At 36.6% G+C, this 26,101-nt stretch overlaps 1 protein-coding gene and 1 pseudogene across 1 annotated transcript in view; both read left to right on the forward strand.

Moving 5' to 3' along the window:
- The window catches only part of LANCL3 (LanC like family member 3), a 174,604-nt gene extending 149,612 nt beyond the window's left edge, over nt 1–24,992 (forward strand). Inside the window, exons 4-5 of the mRNA XM_049767117.1 lie at nt 7,537–7,744; nt 24,726–24,992. Coding sequence (XP_049623074.1) covers nt 7,537–7,744; nt 24,726–24,885 — 368 coding nt within the window. The 3' untranslated portion in view covers nt 24,886–24,992. The remainder of the gene's footprint in view (nt 1–7,536; nt 7,745–24,725) is intronic.
- LOC125999125 (serine/threonine-protein kinase tousled-like 1) lies at nt 21,174–23,720 on the forward strand (annotated as a pseudogene).
- Nucleotides 24,993–26,101: the final 1,109 nt, after the last annotated feature.

Genomic DNA, 26,101 nt, shown 5'->3' on the forward strand with positions numbered 1-26,101 from the left:
CCGGTTTCAAGGAGCAGTTCGCGTTAGGGGGAGTTGGTCGGGAGGGCCTCGCAGCATGAGTCCATAGGGGAGTTGGCTGTCTTTTCTTTCAGGAGACGAGGTGTGATTTTATCTGGGTGTCCTCTCGCCTGGGTGCTGGGTACTGGTTCGTTGGGTAGGAGGTCGATCTTGATGCCTAATAGAATAAGGACTGGGGGTGAAGAGTTTTAATATGGTGGGAGATCTGGATGGGATTGAGGGGTGAGGGGATAGTTGGATTTCCGGAGGGGGGAAAGGGGAAGGTGTATGGGAAGGGTTTGAAGGGAGAGAAAAGAGAAAATACCTTAGAGAGAAAAGGGGGGGAGAAAGGGAGAAAAGTAATGAGCAGAATAGAAGAAGAAAAAGAAAAAAAAAAGTAGTGAGAAGAGGGGAGAGAATAGCAAGGGAATGCTGGTTTGATTGAATGTGTTCGAAGAATAGAGCCTGTAGTTTAAGTCTGTACGTCTCAGGTACTGCTTCAGTGGTCTGACTGGTCACGTGCTTCAATTCCTAAATGAAGGTATTACCTAAAGATAAAGTGTATGTTAAAGAGTTTTCTTGTGGCCATCTCGTAGTGCAAGCAAGGTATGGTATCCCGTGTGGTATCCCGAGTTGCCACCTTAGTTTGTCCGCCCTTTGTATCCAAGGGCACCTGTGGGCAGAAAAGCTGAGAGGTTATTTAAAGTATAGTAAGATAAAGGCATTAAAAGGTAGTGTTATGGTATGTTGCCATTGTAGTCCGTGATTTCCCTTGGTGTTCTATACTTGTGTTCCTGTATATGAACTCTAAGGGATTATTGTGGACCTTTGTTGTAGAAGTCTGATTACATACCTGTTCTCTCTATGCTGCCGTTTCTGTTGTTGCTGTTTTCTTTGTGGTATAATGTGTAGTCAAGAGTTTGCGTTGTTCCTTTTTCATGTATTTTGGACACTGCTCCCACGTCTATGCTGACTATTACAGTGTTCGGAGTTTCTACCCTGTTATTTGATAGGATTTAGTTGTGTATAAACTATGTGTTCTAGGTGTTTCAGAATAGTGCTACCATTCTGTGTTTATCTTTTGTCTTCTGACTTACTTCGTTTAACATAACATGATCTAGGTCCATCCATGTTGCTGCAAAGTCTGTGATTGTATCGTTTCTGACTGCCATGTAATATTCCATTGTGTATATGTACCACATCTTAATGATCCATTCATCTGTTGTTGGACATCGAGGTTGGTTCCAAGATTTGGCTATTATACTGAGTGCTGCAATAAATAGTGGGGTGCATATATATTTTGGAATGAATGTCCTTCCATCTTGTGGGTATATGCCTAGTAGAGCAATTGCTGGGTCAAATGGCAGATCAATTCTGAGTTCTTTGAGCACTCTCCAGACTTTTCTCCATAGATGTTGGACTAGGGGGCATTCCCACCAGCAGTGGATGAGAGTTCCTTTCATACCGCATCCTCGCCATATGTTGTGTATATTTGTGCATACAAATATTTTATATTTGTATTTCATATCAATTTAGTCATTTTGCAAGTACTAGTTACATTAAACAATGTAGAGGTAGAATTTACAGTTTTCATAACTCCAGAATTCTTTGTTGGTTTATATTCACAGTAAATTTTGAGATGGACTTTGAATACATACTTCCATCATCATTTACTATAACCATATGTAGTGAATTTTATTTAGCTTAGAAATATATCAGACTTCATTCTTCCACCATAGCCCCTTTATCTTAATCCCAGTGCCTTCAGAAAAGAGAAAATTAAAAAGTTAAACTCAAATAAACTAACAAATTTTGGTTGATTGACTAGGAGCAAGAGATAAAGCACCAAAATAAAACAAACATTTTGGATTAGGAGTGGATTTAATTTTCAAGACTATGCTTCAGTGCAATGAGCACAATTTAAAATATATTTAATTTCTCTTTAGTTTCTTACTGATTTGTATGACTTCCTTTCCCTTCCCTACCTAATTAATGTTCTTTAATCCCACTGTTATTTCATTTTCTTCCATGGGTACACTTTGAGTTCATGAATAATGGACATCTTAAGTCCATTGGCCTTATTTTCTCTGCCTGCCACATTTACCTAAGGAAGGGACTTCAAAGGCTCCTGTGTGTACTTGTACCAGTGCCAGGACATTGTGAATTATGTTCAGGCTAACTCCTGCCAGTTATAATTGGAGCCTATTTCTATTTGCTTTGAACTTTTTGGAGAAAAACAAATTACTTACCTTTATAGAAATAAAAGGTCTTGGTACCGGGGCGATAGCACAGCAGTAGTTCATTTTTCTTGCACACGGACTACCTCGGACGAACCCAGATTCGATTTCCTGCATCCCATATGGTCCCAAAGCCTGCCAGGAGTGATTTCTGAGCACAGAGCACAGTCAGGAGTAACCAATCCCTGACACCACCGGGTGTGCCCCCACAATAAAAGAAAACCTCTTCATGTTATTCCCAAAACTTCTGTTTCCTAGAGACCTTTTAATGATTATCTATGATTGTCTTTGGTTATCTTTCAAACTTTCCAAAACCCTTGTAATCTGGAAATATTCCAAGTTACGGAGTATTTTTAAAACTCAAAATATTATAAGAATCCCTATAAAAAGTAGTTAGATTATTAAATGTGTTACTGAATCAGTTAAAAGATATGGGTAGGCCAGAGAGCTAGTACAGTGTTAGGGTACTTGCATTCAATCTAGGTTCAATCCCCAGAACTGCATATGGTTCCCTGAGAACCACTGGGGGTGATTCCTAAGCACAGCCAGGTATAATTCAACTTTACTGTTCCCCCAAATGATATAAGAATCTCGACAGTGAGTTACTCCATTCAATTTTATAGTTTGCATGCCATCTGTTCTTGAAACTCATGTACCATAACAAGACAGCATAGAATTCATCACCTTGGGCATTTCCATTTGTCCTCCTACATTCTTCGTGATTACTATCTTGGTAGGATAAAATACAGGTTTCAAACAAAATCATTCAACCTACGCAATCACTGGACTGCCAAAAAATAAACCAATTCACAAGTGTATTTTTAAAAAGACAAAATGAGGTCTCTTATGTCTGCCAACCTGTATTTCTACTTTAAGGATATTGATTTTGGGGGGGGTGGATTTTGGACCACACCCAGCAGTGTTCAGGGATTACTTCTGGCTCTGCATTCAAAAGTTATTCCTGGCAGGCTCGGGACACCATATGAGATGCCGGGGATTGAACCGAGGTCGGTTTTATGCAAAGCAGATGACCTACTTGCTGTTCTATCACTCTGGCCCCAAATGTATTGATTTAAAGGAATGTGCTAAAAAGTATCAGGAGATTATAAATCTTCCAAGTGCAAGTCAAAGACCATCATGATCCTCCTGATGTTGGCAACAGTAAACTCTCCAAAATTTCTAAAACAGATGATAACCTAGAAAAATAATTTTCTCTTATTTGAGAAAAATCTTGATTGAGAGTAGATATATGGGTAGTAAAATGGTTTGGGGCAGCAGACTGCTTTTGTGATTGAAAACCTGTCAGAAACAATATACAATGTGGAGCTTCATCAGTGACACCTCATCTCTCCCTGTGATTGATACCTGTTGATTTTCCGTCAACTCTCTCTACAAGCAGCAGCATTAGTCATCCTTTAGTAAGTGCAGACAGAGGTCTTGAATCTCAATGAGTGCATCTGGGTTCTGTTACTCTAAAATTAACCAATTTATTTCTGAGAAAATCACTTGGTTTCTTTTGTGCCCCTATTTCTTCATCAACTTATTTTAATGGAGTGGTAAGATTCATATCTTTGTATCACCACAGACACCTTTTTTCCCTGTGAACCTTTACTTACATGAGAGATGTGTACAAAAAATTTCAAATACCCACCTTATTTAATACCTGATGCGACATATTGTTTTTCTCACTAAGTGCAGTGAAGTAGAGTGAGAGATTCATATGACCATTCCATAGCTTTAATAATATTTAAATACAGGAAGAAAGTCATTTTTCTAATCATTGAAAAATTGGTGTAGCTAAAATAAACTCTCAGTTCCAGTATGATTCATCATTACTGTGATAGCACTGACAGTGCATTTATGCTTATTCTTTATGCTGTGAAACACAGGTGTGGTTAGTTTTCAAAATGCATTCCACCAGGGCTTCTGTGTAGATGACAGATAGAAACCAACAAAGGTGTGTGCTGTGCAGGTGTCAGTGGTCAGTAAGCTTTGAACTAACTACTGTACAGGTATACTTTGATGACATTGCATATCCCAGAATGTACCTGTCATTCTCCAGGCTGTTAAAACTGCCAGGCTGGCTGTATCAAGGCCCAGCTAAGAGCACATTTTCAAAGAAGAAGTTTATTAAGCCATATGTCTTAAGTGATAACTAATTTTTCCCAGTTGTGTTTGGCAAAGACATACAGCACTGCTATTATCAAGGAATAATAATTACTGTTCCCATGACAAAGTGATATGGTCCCTAAAAAGCAAAGAAGCAACAAATATCTTCCTTCTCAATTAAGCAATTAGATTATGGATTTCATTAATTTAGGTTATGAGATAGTAGATTCAGCAGTTTCTCAAGGTTCCTCATGTGGTGGACCAGACACTTTGAGGCTCTGTGCGGAGGGGGAATCTTTATTTCTAGCCAAAACCACAGGATAATATCTCTTCAGTTGTCTGAGACTGAAGACATAGTGTGGGAAATAAAGCATCTTTTCTGAAGATCAGCTCTTCTTCCTCACATCTCTTATCTCCAATGTCAGTTGGTGCTGGGAAGAGAAATAAGACATTCTAGGGCCATTAGCCATTTATGGATTCCTTGTAATGTATGAAATACCAAAACAGAGATATGGGAAATAAAAATGAACAAGAAAATGTTCCCATCCTTGGGTAATTTATTTTCTCCTAGAAGAGGCAGATTATGTATTCTGGCAAAAGGTTTGTATAGGGATTAATGCAATCTCAGAGGACAGATTTCTAGTGCCTCACAGGTTCATGTTGTCACTCACATTGTGGATCTTACCTCTCTCCAAGTGTGACTAATGGCCTTCTGTGTATGTCCACAACTCTTGTTTCCTTCATGTAGCCTATTCAGTGCTACCAGTCAAGCTGTAAATATCATGAAGGTAGGGATTTTAAAAATGTTTATACCTACTAGTATGCCTGATTTTTAGTAGGTACTCAATATTTATGTAGCCACTGAATTCTGTAAGCTATCATTAACTTTGTCATATTTTTCCAACAGAATCAGCTCATAACTATGTTGTTGGCCTTTAAGTCTTTTCTGACACCACTATAGGCAATTTGTCTAGTAATGCCAATCATATTAAATATGAAAGCAAATCTATCCACAACATAAAAATACTGCCTCTTGCTTTCCTATTGTTTAATAGAAAACAGACAGGCTGCCTAAATGGTTTGGCAAAACTACCAATAATGTCAACACAGTCTACACATCTACCCCATTATCCTACTGATTTGAATACTGATCCGCTAGTTTTTAGTGACTTGTTTGTCCTGGCTCCAAATATTGGTAGCTAGAGTGTGGTCTCACCCTCATCCTGGGCTGGAATTTCCTATATATTATCCTACAATTTCCTCCAGAAAACCCTACCTCCACTCCAAACTTCACCTGATAACCAACTGCCATCTGATACATCTAGTTCTACTGATAGTACCCTTTATTGTTTGCCTAAACATTTACTGTTTTCATCTTAACATATTGGGTATCAGTACACATATATGCTTTTGTCTCCATTTTAGATAGTGACTTCCAGATAGGAGTCATGTTTAGCTTTTATTATCTCCCAAGGCCAGAACTAGCCTCCTAATTTGATGGGCTGAGTATAAAATGAAAATGCATATCCTTTTTAAAATATTACATGGAGCCAGAGTGACAGCAAAGCAGGTAGGGTGTTTCCTTGCATGCAGCTGACCCTGGTTTGACCCCTGACATTGCATATGGTCCCCAAAGCCCTCAAGATGTGACTCCTGTCAGCAGAGCTAGTAATAACCCCTGAGCACTGCCAGGTATGACCCCAAAACCAACATTGTGTTGTTACTTTTTGAGATGGAAACAATAAAGTATTGTACCCAGCATGGCATCCTTCTACAGCACAAATGCCCAAGAAGCTTGACCTGCCAAATATTACTCACAAGTTTGGGGAAATCTACAGTAACTAGTCAATGAACACTTACAAATAAACCTATATGGTGAATTAATTATTTTTTTGAATTAATTCTTAATAAAGTTGTCCTTATGTTTGTGAAAAATATCTTGTTGTTAATGCAAGGGCAATTTTATAGTGACCCTTGTTAGTGTTTGTCTAGATAGCAATAGATGAAGGAAGGAACCTAAAATTATGTAAGTGTTGATCTTAGAGCATTAAAATATGACTTTTAAAAAGAGGATAATACATTCTTTTATAAGCTGTAAAATACAGGCCACTGAATTATTTAGATTATTAATAAAGGAATAAAAAGTGTTACAACATATTCAAATAAAAACCCAAAGATTAGACATATTTAGGGCTACTTAAAAGTGCAGACATGAATCTGATCAATAGTTGCAAACTGTTTTCTTTGCACAGGCTGAGAGAAATCAAACCAACTTCTACCAGAAAGAATGTGGGTCTCTATAGACAGATTACTTATATTACTATCAGTTTTCAGCAAGGTAATTTTCATCTCCCCAGAATTGTAAAATAGCCTCGTCAAAGACAATGAAAAATAGAGCAAGCCTGATGAATGAACTAGCTAAGGTATTAAATACTAGTCCTTTCCAGTTTGTATATTTGAAAAAAGTAGTATATATGGGAAAAAGTGATGTTGTGTTATTTATCCTTCTAGATATAAGTACCTGAAACTTGGGGAAATTGTTTCGATTAATAGCTGTAGAATTTTTTCTCTCCTTGCCTATCTAATTATCTTTGTTGTGGAGTCTTAAAAAATGCCCTTCCTTGAAGCAATCAGGTTGTGAAGAAATTATTGTACACTGAGAAAATTCTTGGCCAGGTCATTTGGAATCATTGTTGTTTTTGGAAGGACTCCCAGTTTTGCTCTTAAGAGAAGGTGTATAGTATAAGTATTTAAACATTACAACTTCTGAACGTCTGTGGAGGCTGGGGAAAGTACCAACATTTTGTCATACAAGAAGACAGATAATGCATATTATTGATACTGATCAAAGCATGAATCATTAAATATTAATCCATTTGTAAATGGTAGCTTTTATCTATGCACTTGCCCTTTCTCCAGGGACCATCATCAATTCCAACAACTTAAACTAAATCTCAGAGGTTAAATAATCCTCTTATAGAACTTTCTATAATCTTGTCTTTCAAAATGTGATCTTAGGAAGGGTATTTGTTACAAATGCAGTAGAATATCAGGTTCCACCACAGGCTAACCAGAATAAAATGGCTATTTTAACAATAATCCAGCTGATTTGTGAGTGTTTTACAGTTTGAGTTGTTCAGCTTTATTGTATTATTCCCAAAAGTAACCTTTCATGTTCTTCATGTTTTCACAGGAATTGCTTATCTGTTTGCCAAGGCTTATCTGGTTTCCAAGAAACCACAGTACCTGGATACATGTATTCGGTGTGGGGAACTCACATGGCAAAAGGGCCTGCTAAAGAAAGGACCAGGAATTTGCCATGGTGTAGCTGGCAGTGCCTATGTCTTCCTGCTACTATATCGGCTCACAGGAAACTCTAAATATATCTACCGAGCCCAAAGGTCAGCTATTCTTCACAAATATTTTTTCCTTTATTTCATTCAATTATCTGAGTAGATAGTAGAGTCACATACTTTTAAAAGTGTAAAAGCTGTAACACACCGATGCTCTCTAGCATTTTAGTCCGTTTATCAGAAGCCAGTGTTATCTACTTTTGTCATTTTTTTTACCAGAAATAGTCTGTATAGATGTAAGTAAACCAGCGCATTAATATATTGTCCCTTTTGTTTTCTTCAAATGATGGTGCTATTTTAGCAACCATCCTAAATGTACAAAAAACATTTTTGTAGTTCATATTCCATGGTATTTTATTGTATAAATGAGGCTGACTTTAATAGCTTCACAAAGAAAGGTATATTTAGATTTTTCCAATATTTTGCATTATAAATAAAACTATGATAAATCACCCTTTTTGAATTAAAAAGAGATCTTATTCAGAGATACTGAGGAAGGGGAGGGATAGAATAAAAAAGAGAATAATACACTCAAGAGAGAGCACAGGCCTCTTCAAAGGCAGAGAGAATTCCAATACATGTCCCAAAGTTGAATGAAAGTCCCCATTTCAGGAGAAGGGATGTGGGTGATGTGCTTTGGCACCATAAACCCAGGCAACATAAACCAGGCAACATCAATCACTTTTTATAAGTATCATCTTGCCCATGGATGGCTATATTTTAAAGATAAATCAGTAGGAGTGGAATTCCTGTATCTAATGGCATATAAATGTATAACTTTTACAAGAACACAACCTTTAAGTTATCTTCAAAATATTTTAAAATTCATAGTGCCATAATATATATAGAGTTACAATATTGTGCAATGCATCTATAGATCTCTTAATTTATCTTATGTAACAAACTTTGTATTCATTTAGCAACAACTCCCAGTTATCCTTTCCTTAGCCCCTGACCACCACCACACAGTGCTCTGCTTCTTTAAGTCAGCCACTATAGCTATAGCTAACTCAAATAAATGTGATCATGGCATATTTGTCTTCCATGGCTGGCTGATTTCACTTTGCATAATGTCTTCATTTATATTTAGAAAAGTGCCTGGCATATAATAACTGTAAGTGCTTATTGTTATTACTAAAAGTTTTAGTTATTTTATTCCAGATATTTTCCTAAATATAAATGCATATTTGCTTATTTTAATGTTATATGTGTGCTCAGAGGCTATGCCTGGCAGGCTAGGGAGACCATATGGGATGCTGGGATTTGAACCACCGTCTTTCTGCATGCAAGGCAAACACTCTACTACTGTGCTATCTCTCCAGCTCCATAACATTTATTTTTTTATTTATTATATTATTTTAGGCACTGTGGTTTACAATAGTATTATTGATTGGTAATTTTATGAAAAACACAATCTAGCACAATTTTTGAAATATCATATTTTTGTATAGTCAATAGTATTCCATTGAAATATATGTACCATATTATCTTTTTGTTGTTGTTGCTGTTGTTCTTTTGAGCCACACTTAGTGGTTCTTGGAGCATTTTTCTATGTGGAATTGTTATTTTTCAATTGGCCATATGATTTTCATATACAGCCTTTTAGTAGAAGTAGTACTTCCTGAATTTTTTATCCATCCCTCAAATCTAAGTAACATAATTTCAGGGTATTAGAGTCTAGGTTGAAAGTAGGTGTTTTTTTTTACATTTAATACTTTGAATATTAAATTCCACATTTTAAGGAACAAACTGCATTTCAATTTGTATAGATTTATTTAATTGTTTAATGATTATGTAATTTTAAATTAATGATATGCCCTACTTAATTTAACCAATCTTTGAATGATGGATATATGGTACATAAGAGATTTTACTAACACAAGCAAATAGACCCAAATATTCAGTTTTAATTTGAGTAGAATTTTTCTCAAACTGTTTTTCTAGGTTTATAACTATTATTATAAAAGCTATTTAACTGGAGTTGGATAGACTGGTAAGCCTGGAACCCAGAGTCTGTCTTATGCCAAAAAACTTCTGGGGTGAAGCCTTTTTGTAATCAGGTCAAGATTTTTTTTTCCATTTTCTCCATTTTTCTGGACCTATGCAAACATTGGTGATTGCCACTATCACACCTTTACTATATTTTTTTACTCTTATCCTTTAAGAAAAAAATACAACTTACTGAACTTAAAAACAAATTACTGTAGTAGAATGCCTGTCTCAAATACAGGCAGGGGTTGGGAAAGGGGGAGGGGGTAATGTTGCACTGGTGAAGGGGGGTGTTCTGGTTATGACTGTAACCCAAATATGATCATGTTACTTAAATAAAAATATATTTTAAAAAATAAAAGCAATTTAAAATATTCATTTATTACAATGGTGCCATCTAAGTTACGCTTCTTTAATACCAATCTGTTATATCTCATAAATATCTTAGTTTCGATAAATATAATTGTTGCCACTTTATTGAACTCCATTACTCTATTAATTTTTAATTGGACCCCATTAGGTTTTCTAATTACACATGTATTATCTATAAATGGTTATAGTTTTATGACTTTCTAATTTGTATACATTTTTTGTATTTATTTCCTATTTCATGTGTTAGCATCTCTATAAAAGTGTTCAATATAAGAGGAATAGTAAACATCCTTGTATTTATGCTGATTTGATTAGGAGTACTTCTATTTATTGCTAGAGTCTCTTGAATTTACTTTTATCACCTCATAAGATGACACAGTTAAGTTAAAGATAATCCAACGTCTTTCCATAGCAGTGAAAATGAAATCCAAAATCTGTCTTATGAACTTAAGGCCTCCCGTGGCACTTCCCCCGCTGCCTTTCTGATATTATCCCTTACTCTAGTCCCCCTGGTTCATTTCCACCACAATGACTTTTTGGTGACTGTTAAGTGCTAGGTAAAATCCTTTTTTGGCTTTTAAATATTTTACCTTAATACTAAATTTCTATAATTCTCCTAGCTCCATACTTCACTCTTACCATTACTCAAAAACTTTTTTCTCATAAATACCTCAGCACACTATCTAGTATTCAAAGTTTGTTTTAGTATTCAATGTTTTAAAAAAACAACAACATAATATGCCCTTTTCAATATCTGTGTATCTCCTCATAAGGGATAAAATATATATGTATATATATATTCATAGTATATATTCATATGTACCTCCACTATATGAATATGTATTGTTTAATAATTCCAATAACATACTTTATACATAGGACCTTACTAGTAGATCAAGTATATTTTGAACCTAAAGATCAAACATAAAAAATTATCTATAATTAGAGAAGATGAAAGAACAAAATTAACTATAGGTTTCTTTTAAAATTAACTGTAGGTTTCTTTTGAAGTATGGTGGAATGATTGTCTTTATTTTTCAAGTATACTGTGATAATATGTTTAAATTAGAATACTACATTTATTGAATGCTTGTATTAGGGAGGGATTTTTCTCTTCTAATCTTTGTAGTTATCAACAGGAAAAAAAGATACATGTCTATTTGATCTGATTGTTCTTGTTCTGTGACACTAATGTGAATGGTATCCCTTTTTTATCTTTTTCTTTCTTTTTTATATGATTTTTATTTTGACCATATTGGCTTACATATCTTGAACAGTAGTATTTTAGGTACATACTAACATTGAATCAGGGAAATTCCCTTCACCAAAATTGCCCTCCCTCCACCCCCGTTCCCATCCTGCATCCCATATCCCCCACCCTCAACCCCAGAGCTGCTGAATAAGTGGCCCCTCTGTGTCTAGCTTCTACTTAGTGGTTCTGGTACCCTCCCTTATTTCCCCCTCTGTTTGAGAGGCAGAACTTTTTTAATGTCCACTTCTTCTTTATATTTGTGTATAAAAAATCATTGATTTTTGTATGTTAATTTTGTAGCCTGCTACTTTACTATATGAATCTATTGTTTTTAGAAGCTATTTTGAAGAGTATATAGGGTTTTCTAATTATAGTAGCATGTCATCTGAAAACAGTAAAACCTGGACTTCTTCCATTCTATCTGAATGTGCTTGATATCTTTTTCTTTCCTAATTGCTATGGCAAGTACTTACAGTACTATGTTAAATAGGAGTGGGGAACGGTGGAAGCCTATTCTTGTGCTAGATTTTAGAGGAAAGACTCTTAGTTTATCTCTTATTGAGAATAATATTTGCCATTAACTTTTGGTAGATGGCCTGGAATATATTGAGAAAAGTTCATTCTATTCCCATCTTGTTGATTTTTTTTTTTATCATGAATGGCTATTGCACGTTATCAAATGCTTTTTCTGTAACTATTGATATGATTGTATGGTTATTTTAATATATTTTTATTTTCATTATAGTGGTTACATATCGTTGACAATAATATTTTAGGTACATATTAACATAAAATCAGGGGAATTCCCATCACCGAATTGTCCTCCCTCCACCTCCGTTCCCGTCCTGCCTCCCATATCCTCCTCCCTCATCCCTGGGGCTGCTAGCATGAGTGGTCTCCTCTGTGCCTAGCTTACTACTTAGTGATCTTACACCTGTTTGGTCTTGGTACCTCCCTTATTTCCCCCTCTAATTGGGAGGCAGGACTAGACAGTTCAAGTTATGTTGTTTTGTTTGAAGAAAAGAAAAGTAATAAACTGGGGTAAAAATCAAAAATGTCGAAAATAGGCGGAGTCCTTCTAGAGGCTCTCATTCTCGGTTTGAGAGACAAAGGGGAAAAAGAAGACGAAACACCACAACAGTACAAAAAAGAAGTGTCAAATAAAATATCCAGTGAGCACTCCAGCAATAAAGATAAGCACCACATAAAAGCCATGGTCTTGAGATGCAAAGCATGGCAGAGTGCATAAAGGAAGAGGAGAAAAGAAGAAAATAATAAAAAATAAAATAAAAAATAAATAAAAATAGAGACAACAGCTTCAATACCCACACCAAAACAAAGAAATCAACAAAAACTAGATAAATAAACTATAAAAATTTATATAAAATATAAAAATTATAATAAAATAAAAAATGTTTTGTGTTTTTTGCCTTTTTTTCCTTCTGCACAGGCACAGTAAATTTTGGGGTCATTTGAAAAGGAATTCCCTTGGCCTAAGAGATACAGGGTTTCTCCACCCTTGAAGTATACTGTCATTTGATTAACTATACTATCGACTCTTTTCAGGTTCATTTACTCTCCCCTTGGTGCTTTTGTGGTGTATGGAAGACTTCTGCTTCTTCCTGGGTGATAAAGGCAGACCTCTGTATCTAGAGATCTTGGTATCTGCACAGGTCAAGGAGAGGAATTTATGATGAGGTCTTTGTGGTTCTAGAAGTTCTGTTCTCTCAGTGTCATTTTAATCCGTCTTCTGTGGTTGGTGATCTTGGTCTTTGCGCTAATCTTAGGATGGAGCCTGGGGTAGCCTCTTTAATTATGTTATCAGAAGACCCATTCAGTTGCTATTGTCTCAGTCAGACCTCTGGAATTAGAGATCATGCTTGTTGTGCAGGTCGTAGATCAAACCCTAGACTAGGGCTTTTTTTTTTTTTTTTTTGTCTCAGGATACATACTGCCAGGTCATGGTTCTATCAGCCAATCATGTGTAGATCGCAATCTTGGCTTTTGCACAGACCAAAGGGTGACAAGGCTTCTGATTTTGTCTTATCGTTAGCTGGTGAGGTAGGATAACCTGCTCTTAGGTCAAGTTGTTCCCAATTTCCTCGTTGTCAGGATATCATATTAGAGCTGGCACTTGTTGGTGTCCGAGCAGTTTTAAGGATGTCCCGGAAGGGATTTGTTTCCTGTAGCTGTTGTGAAGAATTGTGTCGTTTCTATGTCTGGAATCCAGGGTTCAAGGCTGGAAGGTTGGTGTCTAATCACCTGGGGTCTAAGTTGGGTCCACGCGACATATTTTCAAGGTGGGAGATGCCCCTGTATTGTAAACAAGTATGATTTCTTATCCTTAGTAGATAGGAGCACATTTTTATACGTAAGATTCCCCCCCTTTTTTAGTGTGCCTTTACAGGGAGAAATGGTGCTACATTATATTGCCGGTGCATTTGGGGGTGGAAAGAGAAGAAAGCAAAAACCAGTCACACCCCCAAAAAAGATAAAAATAGAAATAAAAATATATGAGCTCACCTGTATATATATAAAGATAAAAGATTTTTTTTGTTTGTTTTTGGGCCACACCCGGTAACGCTCAGGGGTTACTCCTGGCTATGTGCTCAGAAGTTGCTCCTGGCTCGGGGGACCATATGGGACACCAGGGGATCGAACCACGGTCCGTCCAAGGCTAGTGCAGGCAAGGCAGGCACCTTACCTTTAGTGCCACCGCCCGGCCCCAAGATAAAAGATTTTAAAAAATGAAATAAAAAAGTAATTAAAGGAACAAAGTGATGTAAGAGACTACCTTACATTTGGAGCAAAGCAGTTAAAGAGGTAGGACTTATACTTATGATGGAAATGTAGGTTTCCCCACTGTCTTTTGAGATTTTCTTGTGGTGTGTGGGTTCCCGGGCACCCTTTCATCACACACCCTGACCTTCTTGAGATTGGCAAATGATTTGCGGCAGGGAGGTCTTGGGAAGAGTTCTTGCATTGGGGATCCTTTTAGAGCTAAGTCCGGTTTCAAGTAACAGTCCACGTTAGGAGTTGGTAAGAAGGGCCACGCAGCATGAGTCGGCAGGAGCGTTGTTTGCCTTTTCTTGCCGGGGACGAGGTGTGGGTTGACTGGGTGTCCCTTCGCTTGGGTGCTGGGTACTGATTCGTTGGGGTAGGAGGTCAGTCTTGATGCCTAATCGATTAAGAACTGAGGGTGAAGAGTTTTAATAAGGTGGGAAATCTGGATGGGATTGAGGGTTGAAGGGATAGTCGGATTTCCAAAGGGGGGAAGATCGTATGGTTTTTATTTTTCCTTTTGTTTATGTAGTGTATTGTTTTGATTGATTTACATATATGTTAAACCATCATTGCATTCCTGGTGTATGACCTTGATGAGGTGTTGGATTCTATTTTACAGGATTTTGTTGAGGATGTTTGCATCCGTGTTCATTAGGGATGTTGGTCTGTAGTTTTCTTTTTTTTGCAGCATTTCTGTTAGGTTTTGGTATCAGGGTGATGTTAGTTTCATAAAAACCAATTTGGAGTGTTTCTGTTTATTTTTTCAATTTTCTAAAAGAGCCTGAAAAGGATTAGTAGTAGTTCCTCTTAAAAGATTTGAAAGAATTTGTTAGTGAATCCATCTAGGCCTGGGCTTTTGTTTTTGTGAAGAATTTTGATTATTATTTTAATTTACTCAGAATATGTAGATCAACCTGATTTAACCATGGAATATTATGAGTCCTAGAATTTATTCTTTTTTTCCAGGTTTCATGTTTTGTAGCATAGAGTTTCTCAAAGTAGTCTCTAATTACCCTTTGAATCTCTGTAGTACCTGCAGCGTTCATCCCCTTTCATTTCTAATTCAGTTTATTATTGTTTCTCTCTCTCCCTTTCCTTGTGAATTTTGCCAGTGGATTATCAATCCTGTTAATTCAATGAATAATCTTTCATTTTCATTGATCATTTGGATGTTTTTTGGATTTCTAATTCATTTATTTCTGCTCTAAGTTTTGTTACTTTCTCCTCCTTAACTATTTTTGTTCATTTTGTTAATAATTTTCTAATTTCATAAGCTGTGTCATTCAGTAATTTATATATGCCCCTTCTTCCTTCCTGATGTGTGCTTGCAAAGCTATAAATTTTTCTCTCAGTATGGCTTTTGCTGTGTCATACAAATTCTGATAATTTTGGTCTTCATTTGCATTTATTTCCAGGAATCTTTTTATTTCCTCTTTGGTTTAATCTCTGACTCACAGTAGTGAGCTGTTTAATTTCCAGGTGTTAAGGTTTTTCTTCTGTGTCCCTTTGTATTTCATTTCTAACTTCAGTGAATTATGATCTGAGAAAGTAGTCTGTACAATTACTATCCTCTTGTTTTTATGGAGGTATGTTTTATGGGCCAGCACGTGGTCTATCCTGGAGTATGAAGTATGTATCCAGTTTTCTGGGTGTTGAGAGCCCTATATATATCTACTAGACCACTTTCTTCATTTATCCTTTAAGAGTTAGTATATTCTTGTTGGGATTAAGCCTGGTTACCCTATCAAGGGGGTGACAGAATGATGTTGAAATCTCCCACTATTATTGTGTTGCTAGTTACGTCTTTCAGATTTGTCGACAGTTGTTTAAATATTTTCCTGGTACTTCATTGTGTTCATATATATTTAGTAGTGAGATTTCTTCCTGGCTCATAACATTTCTAAATCTAAAGTTTTTGTCATCCAATATTAATATGGCCACTCCACCTTTATTAAGGGTGTTGTTTGCTTGGATGTTTGCCCTCCAACCTTTTATTTTGAGTCTATGTTCTGACTATTCAGATGTCTTTTTTGTGGGCAGCAGAATTTTGGATTCGTCTTTTTGATCCATTTTGCCACTCTGTGTCTTTTAACTGGTGTATTTAGTCCATTTATGTTGAACAAGATAATTGTCATGGGATTTAGTGTTATCTTTGTGTAGAAAGTTGGTGTGTCTGTTGGTCTGTCTTGTCTTAAAGTAGACCTTTCAGTTTTTCCTGTAAGGCTGGTTTTAGTCTATACATTTTCTGAGCTGTTAATTATCCATGAAGCTATGTATGCTTCCTTCATACCTAAATGTGAGTCTGGCTTGTGCAGTATTCTAACGAATCATTTATTTCTTTGAGTTTTGTCACTATATACCACCACTGCCTTCTGGAATTGAGGGCTTCTTGTGACAGGTCTGCTGTAAATCTTTAGGATGCTCCTTTGAATATAATTACCCTTTTTGACTTTGTTGATTTTGTATTCTATCCCTATCTGTGGGATTTGGCATTGTGACTATTATGTGTCTTGGAGTGCTTTTCTTCGGGTCTGTTTTAGCTGATACTCTTTGGGAATGCAGGATTTGATTGCATATAGTCTTTAGCTCTGGGAGTTTCTCTGCAACGACTTGACTGTTGATTCTTCCTGGGGATTTTCTTCCTTGGTCTCTAGTACAGATACTCCTCAGTTAATGACCTACCTGTTTAGCGACCTCTTGTACTTATGATCATCTCTTTACTGTTATTTTATTTTATTTTAAATATCCTTTTCCATTTTGTACAATCTACAGTACAGTACTGTGGGTTTTGGTGCTTTAATGTACCTACTTTACTAACATTATGTTCTGTAACACATTGCAGTACTGCATGCAAATTACACAACCTATGCAAATTAAAACAAGTGGAAGATTTCAGTTTGATCTTTCTGGTTATTTTACTTATTCAGAATACTGTATTATCAAGTACTATGCATATACTGTACTACTGTATACAGTACATGCAGTCCTCACTTAATGACCAATTCACTTAATGACCAAGTCTTTGAAATGGAACTTGGTCTTTAAGCGAGGAGTATCTGTACGCCAATGGATTCTTATATTGTTTCTGATGAGTTTTTAAAGACTTCTACTTTCATCTGTTTACATTCTTTGACTACTTTTTCCATTGTCTGATCATTTGCTTTAAGTTTTCTTTTCCAATCTCTTCTGTTGTATGGAGACCAGACTGCTAATTGGCCCTTGGGAATTAAGAGTCTAAGTTTTCTTGAAGATATACTACAAAGCTTTATTTGCACAATTTTAAATTTGAATTAACTTTTTTGTAGCCCATCAGCAATAATGGCTCCATGTTTTAGGGTCTCTCCTAGTGGCTTCTAGGGACCATACACAGTGTTAGGAAGCAAACCCAAGTCACGTGCATGCAAACAAGACAAGCACTTTACAAAGTGTATTATTACTCCAGTATATAAATTAACTGTTAAGAATTATTAGTATTTTCCATTTTACATTTATGAATTTGATATAAAAATTGTTGCAGATTCAGAAAAATAGTAAATAAAAATTGGAACTAACTAAATTGTAATATGCTTCCTGCTGATTTATTGTACACTGCTGTCAATAAAAGATCAAATGAGCAATTATTATTTATAAAAATTTCTGTGTAGCAGCAATATTCTTTTTTTAATATTTTTATTTAAACACCTTGATTACAAACATGTTTGTGGTTGAGTTTCAGTCATGTAAAGAATACCCCCCTTCACCAGTGCAACATTCCCATCACCAGGTCTCAAATCTCCCTCCTTCCCACCCCACCCCTGCCTGTGCTCTAGACAGGCTTTTTACTTCCCTCATTCATTCACATTGTTATGATAATTCTCAATGTAGTTATTTCTCTAATTGCACTCACCACTCTTTGTGGTGAGCTTCATGTAGTGGGTTGGAATTTCTAGCCCTCCTCTCCTTTGTCTCTGAAAATTTTTGCAAGCATGTCTTTTTTTTTTCTTAAAACTCATAGATGAGTGAGACTATTCTGCATCTATCTCTCTCCCTCTGACTTATTTCACTCAGCATAATGTACATCCATGTATAGGAAAATTTCATGACTTAGTTTCTCCTGACTGTGTAGCAGCAATATTCTAAATTTATGGCAGTGTCAGTTTTCAGGTTTTACCAATCCTTGTGACCTCACCTCTGAATTGGTGATTATTTTATTTGTTGATGAGAACAAGTTGAACAAGTCATAAGAGACATGGCATAAGTGACAGCACTTTTAAAACTGTAAACAACTGAAAATGCTACTCATTATAAATAATGTGACTAGGTGTTGTGGCAAATACAGGTAAAAGTAAAAGATGTTTCGTAGATAATTTAGAAGCTGGTAATTTATTTTTAAAATAGATGTCCTAAAAATAATTTACCACATAGCTAAATTTACTATTTATGTCATGATTATAAACATTACTTGCCTTTTCTAGTTCATCTTATTCCTTTGTTTGCCCAAGGCACAGATTGTGTAAAATCCTGCCCATTTATTTTAAGTCTCTTGTTCCTGTCATGTATAAATGAAACCTTCATAAAATTAATATGCCAGTAGAAATACAGTATATTTCCCTTTTATTAATTTTATTTATTTATTGCTTTTTGGTGTTTGGAATTTTACCCAAGGCCTTAAACATGTAAAGCATGCACTCTACATTATACATGCAAAGTAGCATTTGCTCAACCAGTGAAATAAAAATTAGCCCTCAAATTTAGTCTTTTAAAGGAACAGTCATATAAGCTTAGTTTATTGAGCTTCTGCTCAAGATAAATAAAAATGTTACTATTTGTCTTTTTTACTTTTAACTATTGGATGAGAGAAAGAATGAAACCCTCAGGTAATATCAAATTATTATCTTTGCAAAATATGAAAATTGTCAAATTTTCTTGCCAACAGTTTGTTGTGAAACATGCACAATTATATTACAGATTTTTTAACAGATGGAAAGCTTTCTTAAAATAGTATTCGATATAGAAAGAAATTTATAGTTACAATTTAAGCAGAAATACCTCAAGTCCAATAAAATATTTTTCTTTTATTTAATAGTAACTTATTTACTTAAGCCAGGGGTCTCAAACTCGCGGCCCGAGGGCCGTTTGCGGCCCTCCATACAACATTTTGTGGCCTGCGGCCAGCCTTCAAATATCTCAGTATTCGCGATTATTCGCTTACCGAATAATCGCAATAAAATCGCATTAGCAAGAAAAATTGCATTAAACATTCGCATACCCAAAGCAGTTCTGTTCTGGGTATGCAATTTTTTAATGTAATTTTTTGCGGTTTTTTTCTTACTAATGCGATTTTTATTGCGAATGTTTAGTAAGTGAAATCCCTTATGCGGCCCTGCCTTACCCGACTTTGCCTCCTGCGGCCCCCAGGTAAATTGAATTTGAGACCCCTGACTTAAGCACTGTGATTACAAAAATGTTCATAGTTGGGGTTCAGTCATCAAATGTACACCACAAATCACAAGTGTAACTTTTCTGCCACCAATATTTCCCATTTCCCTCTTCCACCACCCCTGTCTGTCTTCAAGACAGGCATTCTATTTTCTTTCTCACTTCCATTGTCATGGTATTTGTTGGTGCAGTATTTTTTTCTGTGTTCACCCCTCTTTATGGTAAGCTTGATATCCTGGTCATCTCTATTATATCTGGGTATTATTGCCAAACTGTCTTTTAAATTTCTTAAATCCCACAAATGAGTGAGAGTATTCTATGTCTATTTCTCTCCTGCTGACTCATTTCACAATGCATAATAGTATGGTTTCTAAATAACAAAAACCCAATAAAGTAAATTTAAAGATATATTGACTATATCATACAGTTCATAAACTAGATGAAAGCCCATCTAAGAATTAGAAGAGAGTTATAGGGCTGAAGTACAGTGGGTAGGTGCTTGACTTGCACATGCCTGACCCAGGTTCAATCCCCAGCATGCCATATGGTTTCCTGAGCCTGTCGGGAAAGTTCTCTAAGTTCAGAGTCAGGAGTAGTCCCTGAGCACTGCTAGATGTGGCTTGAAGCCAAAACACAAAAGAAGAAAACTCTAAAATGTTACAGAAAAAGAAAGAGTTTTACATCAACACATAAATAAAAAAAATACTTAAGACATAAGTAACCTACCGATGGGGAATGGAAAAAATTCTATGTAGCAGATTATATTGTTTACTTTTGGGAAATGGAAGTGATTATCTAATTGGTGATGGTAAGTTAAGATGACATTTATGGGTAGATTAGAACTAGAGGCAGAGGGCCAGAGTTATAACACAGTGAATAGGGTGTTTGCCTTGCATACTGCTGAACTGGGTTAGGTCCCCTGAACTGGGTTAGGTCCCCTCCATTCCAATTGGTCTCCCATACCTGCCAGGAGATATTTATGAGCATAGAGCCAGGAATAACCACCGAGCGTTGCTGAGTGTGGCCCAAAAAACAAAACCAACCGACCAACAAACAACAAAAACCTATAGGTAGAGGGGTCAGGGAGAGCTCAAAAAGCTAGAACTTTAGCCTGAGCATATGTTTTGCATGTGGGAGACCCGAAATAAATTATGGTACTATGTAGTTTCCCCAACATCACAAGAAGCAAATCCTGAACACTGAGCTGAGTATGCCTCTGAGAATTACCAGGTGTGGACCCCTGAAATCGAGGAGCAGGAACAATTAATAAACTACCATTGGTGATCTGCTCATGCTCTGACCCAGGTGGGGCTCCTCAAGGCCTCTGCAGCCACTTGCCTTCCCAGATGTCCCTGCTCCCTAGCTTCTCCCCCTGTGTTTCTGCCCTTTCCCCCTTGTCTTCCTTCATCTTTTCCCTCCGCACCTCCTCTCCTTGCTTTAGCTCCCATCCCCTTGACGCTTCCCCCTCATTCTACCCTCCCTCTTTCTAGATTGGCCATGGAGGTGGGTGCCAGGGCATTGCCACTGCTGCCATTGCAGGGAGCTAGTCAGGTTCCCAGAAAGTAGCTTAATGAGTATCAAGTAGCAGTGGAAGTTTGGAGGGACAATCGCTCTTGGCCCCAGCTCTCCATGTCTCTAACCCCGGGTTCGGCAGCAGGTCAGGTCCCTGCTGAATCACATGCCGCCATCCTGGAGGCCCAGAGAAGGTGCAATGGATGAACTTCATAGTCTGGATCCAAGAAGACAAATATTATTGAAGGCTAGGTTTACATGTGTGGCAAGTGGGAGCACTGGAAGCACTGGCAGTTGCAGTGTTGGAGCTAAAGCATCAAGAAATAGTGAAGCTCTAATCACAATTTTGTAAGTTTTGGATCTTTAAGTGACAAAAAAATTAGAAGAAAAAGTACTGAGGGATGTGGCCACAAAATTAGCGACTATTTTGAATACAAAGATGGAAATGGCTCCAGTCCAATAAGAGGCATACCTCCTACAATCCATCCTCCTCAAAACTCACATTCACATTACACTTTCACATTCACATTACACTCCGTCCTCATCTGTTCAACTGAATAGCCTTTATCCCACTGCATTAGTTTTTGCGGACCACCCTATTTTAGAACCAAAGCAGTCATCTTCTAAAATTATTCAGACTGATCTCATAATGCTGAAATTAGCAGCATTAGAAAGTAATAAAAGATCAGGATCTAGAAAAGAAAGATGGTCGCATAGATGACTTGCTCAGGGCTGTGATCTCAGAGGGCAAATAGATGAACAACAAAAATTACTTGAAAAAATACAAAGAACGATTAAATAAGTGCATATCAATAAGCAAAAAATTGCTTATTGAAAAGAGTACTCAAGAAAAACTGTCAAGCAGAGAGAAGAGTATGCAAGACAGATTATGCCTTAGGCACTTCACAACAGTTAGACATGATCTTCCTTTACTGAACAATGAACAGATGGTTTTGTATTTCAGAATATTGTAAAGTAGCGAGAATGGATGAATCCGGGGCCAGAGAGGTAGCGCAAATGGTAGGATATCTGCCTTGTACGCGCTAACCTAGGACAGAATACGGTTTGATCCCCTGGCATTCCATATGGTTCCCCAAGCCAGGAGTGATTTCTGAGTACATAGCCAGGAATAACCCCTGAACGTAACCGGGTGTGGCTCCAAAAAACACCCCCCCCCCAAGAAGAATGAGTGAATCAGCAAAGGAAAGACATTGAAAGACAAAGGAAACTTCTGGCCAAATGGAAACTTCCCACAAGTAATAATTCTCAGGCATCCTCTACCAATTCAGAACCCAAACTGGAAAAACAAGGCTGTCAATGGAGCAGAAAATAATCCCTTTGTTAGACCAAATTTGCCAGAACTGTTGACTTTGGCAGAATATCATGAGCACGAAAAATTTTTCAAAATTAGATTAGGTCACTAGGACATATCAAGAAGGAAGAAGCAGAAATTCTGGCAAAACTTGAATGTTTGGAGTCAGAAATCTTCATATCCGAGAGCTCAAAAAATAAACAATTAAGATAATTCCCACTTCAGGGCTGGCAAGGTGGCGCTAGAGGTAAGGTGTCTGCCTTGCAAGCACTAGCCAAGGAAGGACCACAGTTCGATCCCCCGGTTGTCCCATATGGTCCCCTCAAGCCAGGGGCAATTTCTGAGCGCTTTGCCACACCCCTGAGCATCAAACGGGTGTGGCCTGAAAAAAACAAAAAACAAAAAAAGAAGATAATTCCCACTTCAAAGATCACACAATACTAAATGAAAGATAGTTATAACTTCATCTGCTTGGTAGAGGTGCCTTTAGTGAAGTATATAAGGCTTTTGACCTTTATGAGCAAAAGGTTGCAGCTGTGAAGATACATCAGCTTAATAAAAGCTGGAGGGGTAAGAAGGAAAACTACCACAAGCATGCCTGTAGAGAATATAGAATACACAAGGAACTTGATCACCCCAGAATAGTGAAACTCTATGATTATTTTTCCTTGGATACAGAAACAGATTGTACAGTGTTAGAAGACTGTGAAGGCAAAGACATTGGCTTTCTATCTGAAGCAATATAAATTAATATTAGAGAAAGAAGATGGGTCTATTGTAATGCAGAGTGTAAATGCACTAAGATATCTCAAAGAAATCAACCCCCATTATACCTTATGATATTAAGCTAGGAACTATCCTTCTGGTAGATGGAACAGCATGTGGAGAAATAAAAAATAATCGCTGATTTTGATCTATCCAAGATTATAATCGATGATAACTATGGTGTAGATCGGATGGATCTAACTTCCAAAGGAGCAGACACTTACTGTATTTACCTCTTGAGTGTTTTGTAGTTGGAAAAGAGCCACCCATGATCTCCAACATGGTTGATGTCTGCTCAGTCAGTCATCTTCTTTCAGTGTCTGTATGGTAGAAAGCCATTTGGTCACAATCAATCTCAACAAGACATTCTTCAAGGAAATATAGCATTAAAAGCCACAGAAGTCCAGTTCCCTGTAAAACCAGTTGTAAGCAGTGAAGCAAAGGCCTTTCTAAGACGCTGTTTGGCATACAGCAAAGAAGATCGATTTGATGTACAACTGGCAAGTGATCCATACCTTATCTCGTAGCACATGAGAAGATCAAATTCTTCAGGAAACTTACGTATGGTCAGGATAACAGCATTTCTTATACCTCCTTCTTCAAACATAATTACTTACTAACTCTTCAAGTTGGCATGATACATTTGAATTGCTTCCAAATGTATACTTGAGTTTGAGAACATTTTTACTGGGTTTTTGTTATTGTTGTTTCTTTCATTTTTACTGAGGAATTGGCTGATAATTGATGTTATTCATAGCATCATTGGTTATGATGAAATGGATCATGAAAAATTGATAAACTTTTGATATAAAAAACTACCATTAAAGTAGTCATTAAGTTTTTCTGGTCTTAGCATAAATGTCTCCATTTTGCGCCCATTGTGGGTTTTTTTTTGGGGGGGGATGATAAAAACACTTACTAGGCCAAGGGAATTCCCTTTCTTCCCCAATACTTACTGTGCTTATGCAAAAAAAAAAAAAATAAGATGGGGGAGTACCAAATCCTGCCACAGCAGCACTCCTTCTTTTTTTTGTTTTATTTTGTTTGTTTTTGTTTTTATTTTCCTTCTCTCTTCTACTTTTTTTTCTTTCTTTTTCACTCTTGTGGTTATCATTTGGTGATTTTTTTTGTTGCTGGGTGCACTTTTTTTCTTTTCTTTTTTTGTAGTTGCTACCAAATTTTTTTTTCTTTTCCTTTTCTTTTCCTTTTTATCTCCAACAGAATCACATAACATGAATCATTCAGCCTCAAAAATTGAGGGGGGAAAAGGATGATACCAGGACCAGACAGTCATATGAACATGTGTAGTGGAGATAAAAAATGATCAGACTTGAACACCAAACCCAAAGTCAACAACAGAATCGATACCCTATCTACAACAAGCTGTAAAGTGGGAACCAGTTACACTAGTATTCTGGGGAGTAAAGGAGGGAGATATGGGATGCATGCTGGGAACAGCGCTGGAGGGAAGACAACACTGGTGGTGGGAATGCCCCTCATTCATTGTCACAATGTACTTTAAATATTACTGTGAAAGATTTGTAATTCACTTTGGCCACAATAAAAAAATTTTAAAAATTAAAAATATCACTTATATTAAATCTGTTCATATTTTCTTCTTTTAGGTTTGCTGAATTTTTATTTACCGAGGAATTCAAGGCTGGTTCTCGGGTCCTTGAAAGTATATACAGCTTGTATGAAGGCTTCTCTGGAACCGTGTGCTTTCTGATTGATCTGCTGCAGCCCAGTCAGGCTGAGTTCCCTCTGTTCAGTGTATTTGTTTAGAAGGCTCCATCTCATATTATGGTCCTGTAGAATGTTCCAGATATTTCCTGATCCCACCCAAGGCAGTTTTTACATAAACCTCATTCAATAGTATCACAACCATGAGCCTTAACATTGCCACCTAAAGTAAGGAAGGGAGCAGGCAGGTGAAAGCAACATGATTCCACACTTAACGGAGAACAGTTTGAGAACCTGCGAAGAAATGATACCACAAATCTTCTTAAAACCATAGAAATTTAATATTTCGTATGATAGATGTGAAACCAGAGATCAGAGCAAAAGGAGAAACAAATCTGTTTTTCAGTTATGGCATAGAAATAAAATGAAACGTGAACTGTCATAGTAAAATGCCAAGAGCTTTACATTTGGAAATAGAATTTGATCATTTAGGTGTTCTTTCCACCCCTAATTTCAGATATAAAGACAAAATTAAAAGACTGAAAATCAAAAACTGGAATTTATTGCCCAGTTGAAAATGGCTAGTAGGGATGAAATGACAGGTTGCTGAAGGACAAAAACCTGGTGAAGGGTGTGTTCTATGCCTTTACTTACTGAAATTCATGATTTTTACTGTATGGATGAATTTGCATATGAACATATATTTTTAATCAATAACATAGGCATAAAAGATACCATGTCATAGCTTAATTTAACCCTGAAAAGTTTCCTTAGGCAGTAGAGCATTTCCTTTCCTGGTTCCTTTTTATTTCTTAAAGCTCAATTAGAATACTAAAATTCATAGACTAGCAAATACTTTTGCAAGTGTTGCTGTCATGTGCTTTTCTCAATTTGAAGTGTGAGCTGTGTATTGTCTGTTGTTAGTAAATTTTAAAATGTGTGTGTGTAATCCCTATGATGCTATTAGCTGAATTTAATATACTAAATATAATTGTGGTAAATATCACTCATCTCTAAGAAAAGAATAACTACTAAAAGGAGTTGTTATTTCTGCCTTTGATTGAATACTGTGTTCAAAAGAGAGACACACACTGGGAAAGTGAGCAATGATTGTGAAAAGAGCTTTGCTCAATTTTATACTATTAAGAATGAGTGAAGTCCCTGAATGCTCATCTTACCTTCTTATTTCAGGCTCCTCTAGAAATTCTCTACAGCAAACTACTGAACCAATTTGTCATATTAACAATAACCCTACTGTAAACTCATAGAAGTTATAAAACTACTTCAAGTAAAAGTAGTTTGCAGAACACTGTAGAAA

Source organism: Suncus etruscus, chromosome X (assembly GCF_024139225.1).
Source record: "Suncus etruscus isolate mSunEtr1 chromosome X, mSunEtr1.pri.cur, whole genome shotgun sequence".
Lineage (NCBI taxonomy): Eukaryota > Metazoa > Chordata > Mammalia > Eulipotyphla > Soricidae > Suncus > Suncus etruscus.